Source organism: Ambystoma mexicanum, chromosome 9 (genome assembly GCF_040938575.1).
Source record: "Ambystoma mexicanum isolate Mex_15411 chromosome 9, UKY_AmexF1_1, whole genome shotgun sequence".
NCBI classification, from domain to species: Eukaryota; Metazoa; Chordata; class Amphibia; order Caudata; family Ambystomatidae; genus Ambystoma; species Ambystoma mexicanum.
The window spans coordinates 1,424,858,477-1,424,874,077 of NC_090931.1; the positions used below are offsets into that span (position 1 = coordinate 1,424,858,477).

General features: G+C 46.8%; 1 protein-coding gene across 2 annotated transcripts in view; it reads right to left on the reverse strand.

Annotated features, from left to right (window-relative positions):
• The window catches only part of LOC138489166 (keratin, type I cytoskeletal 18-B-like), a 111,387-nt gene that overhangs the window by 69,912 nt on the left and 25,874 nt on the right, over window positions 1-15,601 (reverse strand). For both annotated transcript variants that reach the window (XM_069616824.1, XM_069616823.1), the window contains exon 2: window positions 2,509-2,591. In XM_069616824.1, coding sequence (XP_069472925.1) covers window positions 2,509-2,591 — 83 coding nt within the window. The remainder of the gene's footprint in view (window positions 1-2,508; window positions 2,592-15,601) is intronic.

Sequence of the window (15,601 nt, forward strand, 5' to 3'; positions counted from 1 at the left end):
GTTTTCAAGAATAATACCACCGTCTCCATATACTGCTGAAGTGAACAGGGTTTGGCAGACGATGCTGGGGTTTTTGATGTCTGATCTACTGTTAAATGCACCTATTTTTTTAGAGATGCACCTTCTGCCTTCTTAGCATAATTGACATAAAAACATTTGATCTAAAACATTTGATCGAATTTTTGTTACCTTTTTTCGGTCAAATATAATTATATATATATATATATATATATATATATATATACACACACATGTGGGGGTAGGTAAGGGTATAGATTAGGTTGAGGAGAAGTGAGGAGGTTGCAGGGATCTCCCCCGCATTTTTGAACGAAAAAAGGTAAAATAAATTTGATCAAATGTGATTAGGTCAAATGTTTTAGGTCAAAAAGACTCAAACCTTCTTAAGTGGGGTGGGGGGCAAGTGTGGGCTTGTAAGGGTTTGGAACATTAGCTGGATTCGGTCCATGTATGCTGGGTTTAGCTGCCCAGGTTCTTTGGGAGCTTGAATCATTAGCAAGATTCCTGACGTTATGTGCCTGACAATGAGGTGCGGGTTCCTGAGGATTTTCCTGGTTTGTTGGAATTGGTTAATTTCCTAAATTGATGGGAGCTAAGGTTTTTTGTGGGTTGTGAACCAGATGGAGGTTCAAATTATCCTTGAGTAACCTGCTAAGTTAAGGTAGTCTGTCAACAAGCTCAATTAGTATTGGGTTTTTAGCCTGGAACATGCAATTTCTGTAATTGTACCTGTTTATGGTCAGTTTACCTTTTATTAAGGGGAATTTGTCGGATCCTATTGCCATCCAGTATTAATGGCACTCTCCTATTTGCCATCGAAAATGGTTTTAAAGGCCATTGGCCAGCGATGTAAGTTGCTAGTAAAAATGAGAATGTTTGTGCACCATACTTCATTCCTAGTGCCGAAACAACAGTCGGTGTAAGGAGTTCCACTGTTATAATGGAGGCAATTATTTGGGACGTTTTTCTAACAAATCTGGAGGTGATCATAGATGGGAAAGTTAATCAATTACAGTTCCTAAGAGTGTTGAAGTGATAGGTTGGAAAGTGTGACTTGGAATCAAATATGTTTAAGTGCCTGAGCAAAACACAGGGTCTAGGGCTCAGATTCAATTTGTAGATGCACAGGTATAGGGAGCAAATGCAAAATGTAGATGTGCAAATAAAGTAAAAGGCCTGGGGGGAAGAAGGGAGGGGATCAGAATCAGTATTTACATGCAGAAACAAAACAAAGGGCCTTTGGGGTCAGGATCAATGTTTACACGCAGAAACAAAATGAAGGGCCTTCGGAGTCAGAATCAGTGTTTACATGCAGAAACAAAATGAAGGGCCTTCGGAGTCAGAATCAGTGTTTACATGCAGAAGCAAAATAAAGGGCCTTGGGGATCAGAACCAGTGTTTACATGCAGAAACAAAATGAAGGGCCTTCGGAGTCAGAATCAGTGTTTACATGCAGAAACAAAATGAAGGGCCTTCAGAGTCAGAATCAGTGTTTACATGCAGAAGCAAAATAAAGGGCCTTGGGGATCAGAACCAGTGTTTACATGCAGAAACAAAATGAAGGGCCTTTGGAGTCAGAATCAATGTTTACATGTAAAAACAAAACAAAGAGCCTTGGGGGTCAGAATCAGTATTTACATGCAGAAAAAAAGGGCATTGGGGTCAGAATCAGCGTTTACATGCAAAAACAAAATAAAAAAAGGCCCGGGGAGAAGGGGGTGGGGGGTCGGAATCACTGTTTTCATGCAGAAGCAAACTAAAGGGCATTGGGGTTCAGAATCAGCGTTTACATGCAAAAACTAAATAAAGCGCTTGGGGGTCAGAATCAGCGTTTAAATGCAAAAATAAAATAAAGGGCACGGGGTCAGAATCGGTGTTTACATGCAGAAACAAAATGAAAGGGCCTCAGATACCAGATGCACCGGGGGTTTTGGCGGGAGCTCCGTCCAAACATGGCTTCTCGGATGGACCATGGTCGGGCGCAATGCTGGGGGTTAAACGCATAGATCATTGTCTGGCTGTGCGCCATCTCCACAGGTCGCACACAGGGGTTGCAGGTGCTGGCTGCAGCCTACTGGGCTGAAGGGTGCAATGAGGGGCTTGCTGCTTCACAGAACAATGCTAGTATACACCCTGCTGGCCTGCAATCACATCTATTTGTCCATTCATTGAACAACAACAACATACCATGCTCGCTCAAACGCGCACCCTTCAGTAAGGTAACAATTACACTTACATACTTATGTAAAAGCTATATCTATTTGATTTTCCAAGACTTGTTTACCAAACTGCTCCGGCGCCTCATGCCCCGCCCCTAGCAGTGCCTTTGATGAAGCCCTCCCCCCCCCCCCCGCAGTGACTGTGCACAGTCTCTCTTTCAGATCTCCTTTCATCATCCCTCCCTTCAAAGGAACCTATAACTGGAAACACAACACACACAGTGCCTGCATGGGATGGTTCTGCCTGCTTGGAAAAATATAGAACACCTACTTGACTTTGATGTCATCGGCGGCCAACCGGGCATTGTCAATGTGCAGCAGGAGTTTAGCATTGTCCATGTTGAGGCCTTCTGCCTGGGAGACCAAAGAGAAGAAAAGGACTTAGTAACAAGATAACCGAATTCCAATTAGAACAGATTATAACAACTACTAGTGATGGCTGCTGGACTTTCAACCAGCTGGGCAGAAACTGAATTACCAGGCCAATTACCAGGTCATGTTATCATTGGCCCCAGAAAATTGCTATGCCAGTTTCTCATTGTCCCTAGAAAACATCCTCATCATCCTCATGCAATTTTGCCACAAATCTCAGCCACATGCACCTCTGTCCGTGCTAAACACACATGCGCGCAAGCGCGCGCAGACACACACACCCCCTATTCAAATAGAGGATACGTGTTTGGGGGTCATTCTACTGAAAGTACTCCCAACAGTTTCCAGTACAGCGTAGAGTGTATTTATTTTCCTCTAGTAGAGTAAAAGTCCCTCTTTTAGCACTGGGGTTGTCTGATCTAGCTTCCAGTCAACACCCTGAGGATCTCCTGCTTACTCTAGGATCTCATTCTCCAGCCTGCCAAGACACAGACTGATGTGGCACTCTACTAAAGGGTCTCTATGATGTGCTGATAGAGTGGGTTGATTTGCGTAATGTTATTGCTGGGAAGTTGAGTAGCCCCCTGACTGCAGAAACGATGAAGATAAATACATTCAGTGGCTTTAGATCAGTCTAGTGCCGAAGAGCCCTATGAAATGTGTTTCTATACATGTGCCTTGTACTGCTGCTGGCCAAGCTGCCAGCAGACACTTCCATGCTGTGCACCCGCCATCGATATCCCCTTTCGTGGTGTGCCGTACCCCTTTCACCATCCCCTGGCGCTTAGTGTGCCGGTACTCAAACTGATATCCCCTTAACCGTGTCAAAATCCAGTAGAAGTGTGTGATTGCCAGTACCCAGACTCCGACAGGCCAGTTCTCGGGGTCAATCTTAGCTACTTTAATTGCTTTGTACACTGTGCAGCTGGTAGTTTTTAAAAAAAAAACATCACGGATTTATCTCCTTTGAAAAGCACTACATTCCCAAATGATCCGAAAAATGTGCCCCCGACGTGAAAAGTAATGGATTCGTGAATGTGGGCTACTTTTTGGTGCCAGGGATCATTTCTGGTCCCTGTCCAACCCTGCCAGCGCCCATCATCTCCTTCTAGAGTGCGTATGCCCTTGCAGTGTGTGCCCTGTCCCGTTTCAGGTGACCATGTGTTGACACACATGCAGGCACCCCTTTCGTGGTCTGGTTCTCCGGCACAAGCACAGGGAGGCAAATTAACATTTAAAAGGATTCGCAAGGTATAGCTGGGAAAGTACAGTTGTGCACACGGAGTGCACTAGAAGCGAGAGCAGATAATCCTGTGTAAATGGCACCACACATTTGCAGGCCCAGAGCACTTTCTCTTTGGTGTTGGTATGTGCCCAGTGGCTCGCCTCACTTTGACTGAGTCACAGGGAGGCCAGACAGTCCAAGAGGTAGGATTTCCTGTCTATGCAAACAGGCAGGTGCGATTCAGCATGCACCACAAGGGATGCCCAAATTTCATGCAAATCATGTTTGCGGGGAATGGATAAGGATTTTCCAAAAGCCTGCTAATGTTCCGAGTAAACATAGAATCCAGTCTAAAGCCCCCATGTAAATGCAAAAGTATCCAATGGCCAGTGATAGGCCACTGCGGATCCAAGGGCCAGCGAACGGCTACTGAGGATTCAATGGCCAGCGATAGGCCACTGAGGGCCCAATGGCCAGAAATAGGCGAGCGAGGATCCAGTGGCTGGCGATAGGCCACTGAGGATCCAATGGCCAGGAATAGGCCACCATGGATCCAATGGCCTGTGATAGGCCACCAAGGATCCAACAGCCATAAACAGGCCACAGAGGATCCAATGGCCAGCGATACGCCACCGAGGACACAATGGCCAGCGATACGGCACAGAGGACCCAATGGCCAGCGATACGGCACTGAGGATCCAATGGCCAGCAATAGGCCAAAGAGGATCCAATGGTCAGTGATAGGCGATAGACCACTGAGGAGTAAATGGCCAGCAATAGAGCACCGAGGATCCAATGGCCAGCAATAGGCCACCAAGGATCCAACGGCCAGCGATTGGCCACTGAGGATCCAATGGCCAGCAATAGGCCACCAAGGACCAAATGGCCAGTGATAGGCCACTGAGGATTCAATGGCCAGCAATAGGCCACCAAGGATCCAATGGCCAGCGATTGGCCTCTGAGGATCCAATGACCAGCAATAGGCCAACGAGGATCCAATGGCCAGCAATAGGCGATAGACCGCTGGGGAGTAAATGGCCAGCAATAGACCACAATGGATCCAATGTCCAGTGATAGACCACCAATGTTCCAACGGCCAGCAATAGGCCTCTGAGCAGCGTCACTGTCAGGGCCTGGTAATTTCTGGGACTTTTGGGTAGTAGAGTTTTAGGGGTCCTTACCGGAACTCTTTGGACACTGCAGATTGAATCGCTGCTAGGCCAGTGGTGTAGACAGAGCATGGCATAAGGGCCACCTTCTTTGCCACCAGGCCCACCTTCTTTTCCACCAGGTCCAACCAGCCCCCTGTCTACCAGAGCAGTTCCAGAAATCTGATTAGGGTGCATATTCATTTTATGCAAAACATGTATTTGGGGTTCAGAAAATGTCATGCATGTTATGCTTAAAACTAATAATCACAAGCAGGTGACTTCATCGCAGTGGTTCTGGGCTGTGCCTGTGTCTTGAAAATAGCACAGTTAATTGGGCAAAATCTCAATTTGTCCCACGCCAAGACTGAAATAATCAACCAGTTTTGGCTTTTAGGCCCACATCCTTCCACATTCGGGTCCTTGTAGTCTTCTATGAATGAACTCTATCGGAATATAAAATGACACGCGCTCACATTGTCAGAACCGGAGTTAAGAGGGCTGATTTAGCCTAATGTTTTCAAAACCTTTAGTTAAACAAGGATGTGATACCTACAGAGGCCTCAAGGGTCAGCAGCAGTTCTAACAGCCAGCATTACAAAGATACAGGAATAGTCCCCACCCCCATCAACACAAGGCAAATACAACAATACTATATTTATCCCACAGTATAGTTCGACAAGAGGGACTGTCTGAAGGTTAGGGGCAGAAAGTTCTGCCAATGAACGACAAACGGGAAACAAACATTCAGGCATTTGGTTAGTTGGTTATTTATGCAGGCCTTAACTTTCTCAGCAACTAAAATGTCCCACACCTTAATCCGTCACTGTCCAACCAATGTCCCCTCAAGGCCCTCCGATCCTTGTGTCATAGTGATCCTAGCGGCCAGTAAAGGTTGAGCAACCAGTTGCGCAATGGATCCTGATTTAGGATAAACATCTTCCACCGAGCATCCCAGTAGGACAGCTGGTGGCTCAGCTGGCAAGTCCTATCCAGAAATCGCCTTAAGGCCAGAATTGTTACCCAAAAGGTGTGAATCACTGGGCAAGACCACCACATCTGGAAGTAACTCCCTTGAAGATCGCATACTCGCCAGCAAGCCGATCCAGAGATGGAGTCATTTTGTGTAACGTCAGACGGGGCGAGTACTATCTATAGCACAGTTTGTAAATACATTCTCTGTTAGTAACACTTTTGGAAGAAGTATAATTTCTGGCCCAGATTTCCTCCCAGGTGTTATCTTTGGGATGGCCCACGTCATTTCTCCAACTAGCGACATATGATGATGTAGCCAATAATAAGCCAACACCGAGCAACTTGTAGATGGTTGAGATTCCACCACCATCGATACCTTCAATTAACAAAGCTCCAGACCCACTGGGTTTCTTATTGCTCTATTCTTCACCGATGGGTGGGTAGCCGAGTGCTGAATTTGAGTATCTCTGAAGCCTTCATTCTCACCCAGGGAATATTTAGCTTTACAATAAACAAATGAAAGCGACTGCTGAAGACCCACATTTCCAGAGAGTCCAGGTGAGAACTCCAGATTACCAAACACCGGGTCAAGGAGGAATAAGCCCAGACGCACCCCCATCTTCCTTAGTGCTCTGCGCCAGTAATGAAGTGACACTTGTGTAGAATTCAGAAGAGTGGAAGCGTGAGTGAGTTTTGTCTTGTCTATGAAGGGCATAGATGACAATTTACAATGAGGATTGGCCTGTTCACAGCAATCCATTTGCAGGTGGGGTGGGATCTCCCCAGGTAAGGATATGGGAGAACTGGGAAACTAAATTATGCCTAATGAGATCCAGGGCACCCATGCCTCCCCTTCTGATGTCATTCATCATGACTGCCCCGAGGGTCCTGGGTCTCTTGTCCGCCCAGATAAAGTGCTGGACCTTGCATTGTAGCATCTGTAGTGCGGAAGTGGGAACTGGAGTACTTGGCAGAGATTTCAGGAATCTTGGTAAGAGGTTAATTATTGTGGCAGTAATCCACCCCATCCGTGATATCTCCTGCTTACTCCAGCGTTGAAGGTCGTTGGCCAAGTCTCTGAACAAATAAATTAGCCTGGTACATCGCCTGGGGAAAGACCAGAATTTGCACTCCCAAGTAGTCAATCGAGCTAGTTTCCCAGTTCAATGGGCAGATGTTTCGTGACTCAGCTATGATATTGCAGGATTACTGGTCACCTAGAGTGGGTGATTTCTGGAAATTAACTGAGAATCCCAACACACCCTGAAGCAGCATCAGTTCAGCCATAGCAGCGCCAAGAGAAGATGGAAGTCTGTCGATATAAGCATCACATTGTCAGCATAGAGGGAGATTTTATATGGGACCCCAACGACCACCACCCCATGGATCTCTGGGTTGTCCCTTATCCTTTGAACAAAGGGTTTTATGATGAGCGTGAATATCAGGGGGATAGTGGCAGCCCTGTCTAGTCCCTCGGGTAATACCAATGGGAGCAGTGTAATCCCAATTAACGTTTACTCTAGTAGATGGAGAGCGATAGTTAGCCAGGACTATGAGCTGAACCACTGGCCCAAAGCAATATAGAACCTCACATAGGTAGGAGCAGTGTACTCTGTCAAAGGCCTTTGTGGCATCCAACGCAAGGACCCCTAGACTTGGGGTGTCCCTCTTTGCAATGTCAATTAGGTTCAGCATAGTGGCACCAACAAAGACATACGAAAGAAAAAAACAAAAAGGCAGATTCCCATCAAATCAGAGGTCAGGTCCCACATCAGAAGAATAGAAGGGTCTTCAGTCCAGCTTTGAAAACTCCCAAGGATTGGCACAATCTCAAATCTGGAGGAAGAACATTTTAGATTCTTGGTGCCGTAAAGCGAAAGGAGCCCTGGGCTACCATGTCAAGTTTAGCCCAGGGAGTTTGAAGAAGGCCCACATTGTTGGATCTCTGTGTTCTTTGGACCGGTAGCCAGGAGATGTGGTTAGTTAGATATACTGGGCTTACTCCAAACAAACATTTATGAGTATTACACCATAGTCGAAAAGGTATTGTACTGGCCATAGGAGCCAGTGCAATGCTTTCCTCACTATGGAGACATGGTGACTCATTTTCAGACCCATGATAGCCCTTACTGCATTATTTTGCATGATCTGGAGACGCATCGTGTCGCCTTTGCCTATTCCATGTAACAGGCTGGAGCCATAATCTAATTTAGCTCCAATTATTGCCCTTGCAATTGTTGCTTGATTGTCCTGCAACAAATACGGCCTCAGTTGTACCAACAGCTTCAACTAATAAGATGTAGAAGACACCAGGAAGCTAACATGAGCCTTCATGCTAAGCTCTTAGTCAAGTGCCATGCCCAAGGTCTTCACCTTCTGAAGTGTGGGAATAACACATCCAGCTAAGAGGAATTCACTGAACTCCGGCCCTAGTTTCTTCAGACGTGCCGCTGTGCCCACAATCATGATTTTGGTCTAACCATCATTCAAGGCTAACCCATTCTCCATCATCCAAGTCTGTATTATAGCATACACCCTGTTGATTGTCTCAGAGTCTTCATGGTTTCCTGACAGGGGAATTAGGCAGTGAGTATCATCAGTGTAGTTTGTAAAAAGTATCCACCTGTCACTGAGTAGATTAAAGAGTGGTGCTGTAAAGAGATTAAATAATGGAGGGGACAGACATGAACCCTGTGGGACTCCACAGTCAATTTCAAACTCATCTGCTATGTGGTCATTAATGAAAACTCTAACAGTACGTTGGGACAGAAAGGACTTGATCATATTTGCTGCAGCGGTGGAGAAGTGAGCAACATGTTTGAGTCTGGAAACTAGTATTCTCTGAAGCCACTAGATCGAAGGCTTCAGAGAGATCAATAAGCAGCAAGAGCACTGTCTCGCTTCCTTCTATAATTCCTAGCTTATTCGCCTTAAGATCTAGCAGAGCGGATTCTGTGCTATGGGCCCTCGGAAAACCTGACTGCCTTTTATTCAAGATCTGGAAATTCTCCAAATAAATCTGTACCTGTGCATAGGCAGCACAATCCAGAATTATAAGCAAAAAGGGCACATTTGAGATGGGCCTATAGTTAGTCAGTGTTCTAGGGTCCAAGGAAGGTTTCTTTTATAAAGGCGAGATCCATGTCTATGTCTGTTTAATGCAGCTTGGCACAAATTCAATCCAATCCAATTCAATTCAATCCAAGAAGGACAAATTCACAAATGTAGTTATGAGGGGAATCTTTCACCACTCTTGAGGGACACACATCACCCTTACAGAAAGTGGCCCAGAGTTGTTTTACCAAGGCCAACATTTCGTTTTCCATGACTTGTGCAAACTCAAAGGGGGGGGATTGAATTCACCCTCCTGAGGGGTATCTAAATGGATAGTTTGACCATGTAGATCCCGTTTCGCTTTCATATCATCCTGAATCTTTTTAATTTTCTGAATCAGTGCCTCTTGGATGGAGTCACACCATTCTCTGCCTTTATTGGCCACGAGTACAACTGGGGCTGGGATTTCCAATTCCCTCAAGATTTTAAACAGTTCTTTAGTGTCTGAATTGGCACTTTTTATCCTTTGATCGAAAGCTATTTTCTTGGCAGATGTAATAGCATCTTTATGAGCCTTAGCTTCCGCCAGATATTTGTTTCCATTGATTTCGCACCTCGCCATCTTCCAGCACTTAAACGCCTTGCGCTTCTCTGCTTTATATCATCCGAATACCAGAAGTTGGCTTCCCTTTTCAAAATATGGCATGTCTTTTCTGGTGCTTTAATATCAATGGCTTTCTTGAGCATGTTTTGGTAGCCCATCGCTATTCTGTTTGCAGAATCCAGTTGGGGCAGTGTGTTTAGCGTGTATACAAAAAGTGCAGCTACTATTGTGGCTGAAAGCCGACTTGTGTGTCTCGATGTCACCACCACCCTTTCTGGTTTGGGTTTCCTGGGGTGAGGTGGACAGACAATGTTAAAGTGGATAAGCATATGGTCTCACCAAGGGCATGGCCTTACTTCTACCTTGTCCGTGAGACATTTAAGCGGGCAATCCAATCCAGGATGCTCCCCTTGATAAGTGTTGCAGTCTGTACTTTGTGCTGAAAACCCATATTTGACAGTGTCTTTTCTGTGATAGTAGCCGCCGGATCTGACTCATCATAGAATCATAAAAGTCCTCCAACAGTATTACCCTAGAAGAGGGTTTGATAAACGGGGTGAGTATGTCTCCCAGAACGTCTGGAACTGCAGGCATGGCAATGGGTGGACGATAGTCAAAAACAAAGTCAATGGTCGTATTTGGATCAATTAGAACCTTGTCCCACAGTAGATCACATGGATTTTGTATCTCAAGGAATATTTTGATTTGTGAATCAATGACACCGCCATCTACCCATGGGTCGATCTACATGAATAATGGAGAACCCAACGGGAACCGCGAGAAATAAAGCAAGTCCTGCCGCCTCATGTAACCATGTCTCTGTGATGGCACATACATCGATTTGTTCAGCAGTGATATAGTCTGCAATATTCATTGCGTGCTTTATCAATCAGCGATAGTTTATAAGTGTGCACGCCAGTGGCATTCCCATGATTAAACTCCACAACCCCCCACTATGGTGATCTGGTACCTGTACTTGATGGAGCCTCCCAAGGGAGCAGCTGGCCATGCCACGGGCGGCGTCTAGCGTGTCCTTGCATCCTGGACGCGAACCCATGAAAACCGGCCTTGCAAACGTACCGGCACTAACACGCCACCTCAGAGATTTCAAGGACCGGGTAGTGCTGGGAAATGTAGTTCAGCAAAACTACACGAAGACCTTTACTAGCAAAGTGCGATTGGCACACTAAACTAGGGGAAAGTGTTTGTGGACAAGGGCATGGAATGTGCGTGACAGCCCCCAGGAGACACGGGCTCCAGCCACGGTAAAGGACAAGGCTAGGAAATTACAAAGCACAGTATGCAGTCCTTACTGCTTGGATTACAAATTATATATAATGCACTTCACAGTATAGTCTGGCAAAAAGAATGCACACAGCAAGCGTTATTTTACAAAGGAGCATTCTCACCACACACAGGCATACATGGATGCATGGGGCAGAGTAGGGTCCTTATAAGCCTGGCAAAAATGGCCTTGCAAACTTGCCTGAGGTCACGCACCCCGACGAGTTTTCAAGGAATGGGTAGTGCTGGGAAACGTAGTTCAGCAGAACTACACAAAAAGCTTTACTAGCAAGGTGTGATTGGCACACTAAACTAGGGGAAAGTGATTGTGGACAAGGGCGCGGAATGCGCGTGACATCCCGGAGGAGACACAGGCTCTAGCTAAGGTAAATGGCAAGGCTAGGAAATTAAAAAGCACAGTATGCAGTCCTTACTGCTTGAATTACAAATGATAGATAACGCCCTTCACAATACAGGATGGCAAAACGCATGCACACAGAAAGTGTTATTTGACAAAGGAGCATTCTCACCACACACAGCTATACATACATGATAGGTCTGAATGTCTGACATTCCCGTGGGGACTTTCCGGGCTTTAGCATTATGACAGTAGCTGACTCCTTCCATGGAGGGAGTAACTGTCCCAGGTGCCTGGACTGAGTTGAATAATGTGGTTAGAAGTTTGATCAATTGACGCTGAAATATTTTTTTTAAATAGGACGAGAATCCGTCAGGCGTGGGGCTACTGTTTTTGAGGGAGAAAATCTATTCTATTCTATGGAATGTTTATATTGCGCCAGCACGCCCCAAAGGCCTCAGGGCGCACACAAGACATACGCCGAAAACCATACATAGCATTCGGGGGAGAGAACCCTTGTCAGTTCCTATATCAAAAAGAAGAGTTTTCAAGCCTTTTTAAAATTGTGAGACCGATGGAATGGATCTAAGTGCACACAGTAAGGCATTCCATATACTCGGGGTGCATAAATCAAAATTGGACCCTCCAATCCTCTTTAATGAAAAGCGAGGTTGAGCCAGGAAATTAGCCTTATTTGAACGCAGAGTGCGCCCAATAGGGGCTCTCTTGATCCGAGAACAAAGATAGGGCGGGGCAACACTAGCCAAACATGTATAGACCATACTAGATGCATTCAATTGTATTCTCTGGGAAAACAGAAAGCCAATGCAATTTCCGACAGCTTATAAAAATCTGAGATCGTCGATCCAATCCACAGACTGTGTGGACTGCTCCATTTTGGATCACTTGAAGCCTTTTTAAATTTGCATGAGAAGTGCCAACCAAAAGACTTTTACAATAGTCAAGTTTGTTATTTAGTGTTATTGCTGCAATTAAGGGCCTATTTTTCTTCGACAAATAAGGGTGAATTTCCCATAGCAGGTGCGTCGTAGAAGCACCTGCGTCATGAAGAGCTCAAATGTGCAACATGCTTCTTAAAAGTTAATTGAGGGTCTAAAAAGACCCTGAGCATTTTGACATGGCAAAATCACGAAAGAAACTTCATCTTCAGTAATTGAAGAGTCCAGCGCCTCCTGGTTTTAAGATGAGAGCTTGGGATATTCAAGAGCTGAATTTTAGCTTGAGTTGGGAGAGCGCAGGGGCCCACTGCCATTTCTTTTAGTAAAATATCTCTCAATGATCTTTTGCTTCCCCTGTTCCGTGTAGTGAATTGTGCCATAAGCATCGGCCAGTAGAGCGATAGTATTTCTGGTGTGTATGGATTTCTGTTTTCGGCCAGAAATGTGTCTGCCTTATTGGCCTCGGCATAATAGGCCTACTTGGCATGGATAATTGGTGAGCTGTTCGCCAGGTCAGGTGGGCTTCACGTTTATTTCTGCACGAGGCGCTATTTCCTCCTGGCCTTTAAGGATCCTGATTGTTTATGTATCAATTCATCCCCACGCACATAGCCTATTTTTATTAAACAAGGGTCTGAATGATGTGGATGGGTAGAAAAAGTGGTCAGAGGTGTGTCTGCATTGCTAGCTTTAGAATGTTTACAGCCAGCAGTGATTGTGCCTGCAGATTAATGATGTGTAGCAGAAGAGAAATGTACATATGCATGTATGTATGGGATTTACATAGAGATATACAAAGAAGAGAAAACCATGTCGGGTCAGGAGGAACCAAGGAAGAGGAATCAAGGAAGAGGAATCCTCCCACGGGTACACCTTCACATGCAGGTAGATCTCCAGTGAAGAGGAATCCTCCCACGGGACACATTCACATGCAGGTAGATCTCCAGTGAAGAGGAATCCTCCCACGGGGACACATTCACATGCAGGTAGATCTCCAGTGAAGAGGAATCCTACCACGGAGACACCGTCACATGCATGTAGATCTCCAAGGAAGAGGAATCCTCCCACGGGGACGCCTTCACATGCAGGTAGATCTACATTGAAGAGGAATCCTCCCACGGGACACATTCACATGCAGGTAGATCTCCAGTGAAGAGGAATCCTCCCACGGGACACATTCACATGCAGGTAGATCTCCAGTGAAGAGGAATCCTCCCACGGGGACACATTCACATGCAGGTAGATCTCCATTGAAGAGGAATCCTCCCACGGGACACATTCACATGCAGGTAGATCACCAGTGAAGAGGAATCCTCCCACGGGGACACATTCACATGCAGGTAGATCTCCATTGAAGAGGAATCCTCCCACGGGACACATTCACATGCAGGTAGATCTCCAGTGAAGAGGCATCCTCCCACGGGGACACCTTCACATGCATGTAGATCTCCAAGGAAGAGGAATCCTCCCACGGGGACACCTTCACATGCAGGTAGATCTCCAAGGAAGAGGAATCCTCCGACGGGGACGCCGTCCATTGCAGGTAGATCTCCAGTGAAGAGGAATCCTCCGACGGGGACACCTTCACATGCAGGTAGATCTCCAGTGAAGAGGAATCCTCCCACGGGGACACCTTCACATTTATGTAGATCTCCAGTGAAGAGGAATCCTCCCACGGGGACACATTCACATGCAGGTAGATCTCCATTGAAGAGGAATCCTCCCACGAGGATGCCTTCACATGCAGGTAGATCTCCAGTGAAGAGGAATCCTCCCACGGGGACACATTCACATGCAGGTAGATCTCCAGTGAAGAGGAATCCTCCCACGGGGAAACATTCACATGCAGGTAGATCTCCAATGAAGAGGAATCCTCCCACGGAGACACCTTCACATGCAGGTAGATCTCCATTGAAGAGGAATCCTCCCACGGGACACATTCACATGCAGGTAGATCTCCAGTGAAGAGGCATCCTCCCACTGGGACACCTTCATATGCAGGTAGATCTCCAAGGAAGAGGAATCCTCCCACGGGGACGCCTTCACATGCAGGTAGATCTCCAGTGAAGAGGAATCCTCCCACGGAGACACCGTCACATGCATGTAGATCTCCAAGGAAGAGGAATCCTCCCACGGGGACACCTTCACATGCAGGTAGATCTCCAAGGAAGAGGAATCCTCCCACGGGGACGCCGTCCATTGCAGGTAGATCTCCAGTGAAGAGGAATCCTCTGACGGGGACACCTTCACATGCAGGTAGATCTCCAGTGAAGAGGAATCCTCCCACGGGGACACCTTCACATGCAGGTAGATCTCCAAGGAAGAGGAATCCTCCCACGGGGACACCTTCACATGCAGGTAGATCTCCAAGGAAGAGGAATCCTCCCACTGTGATGCCTTCCATTGCATGTAGATCTCCAGTGAAGAGGAATCCTCCCACGGGGACACCTTCACATTTATGTAGATCTCCAGTGAAGAGGAATCCTCCCACGGGGACACATTCACATGCAGGTAGATCTCCATTGAAGAGGAATCCTCCCACGGGGACGCCTTCACATGCAGGTAGATCTCCAGTGAAGAGGAATCATCCCACGGGGACGCCGTCACATGCAGGTAGATCTCCAGTGAAGAGGAATCCTCCCACGGGGACGCCTTCACATGTAGGTAGATCTCCATTGAAGAGGAATCCTCCCACGGGGACGCCTTCACATGCATGTAGATCTCCAAGGAAGAGGAATCCTCCCACGGGGACGCCTTCACATGCAGGTAGATCTCCAGTGAAGAGGAATCCTCCCACGGGGACGCCTTCACATGCAGGTAGATCTCCAGTGAAGAGGAATCCTCCCACGGGGACGCCTTCACATGCAGGTAGATCTCCAGTGAAGAGGAATCCTCCCACGGGGACGCCTTCACATGCAGGTAGATCTCCAAGGAAGAGGAATCCTCCCACGGGGACGCCTTCCATTGCAGGTAGATCTCCAGTGAAGAGGAATCCTCCCACGGGGACACCTTCACATGCAGGTAGATCTCCAGTGAAGAGGAATCCTCCCACGGGGACACTTTCACATGCATGTAGATCTCCAAGGAAGAGGAATCCTCCCACGGGGACACCTTCACATGCATGTAGATCTCCAAGGAAGAGGAATCCTCCCACGGGGACACCTTCACATGCATGTAGATCTCCAAGGAAGAGGAATCCTCCCACGGGGACACCTTCACATGCAGGTAGATCTCCAGTGAAGAGGAATCCTCCCACGGGAACACATTCACATGCAGGTAGATCTCCATTGAAGAGGAATCCTCCCACGGGACACATTCACATGCAGGTAGATCTCCAGTGAAGAGGAATCATCCCACGGGGACGCCGTCACATGCAGGTAGATCT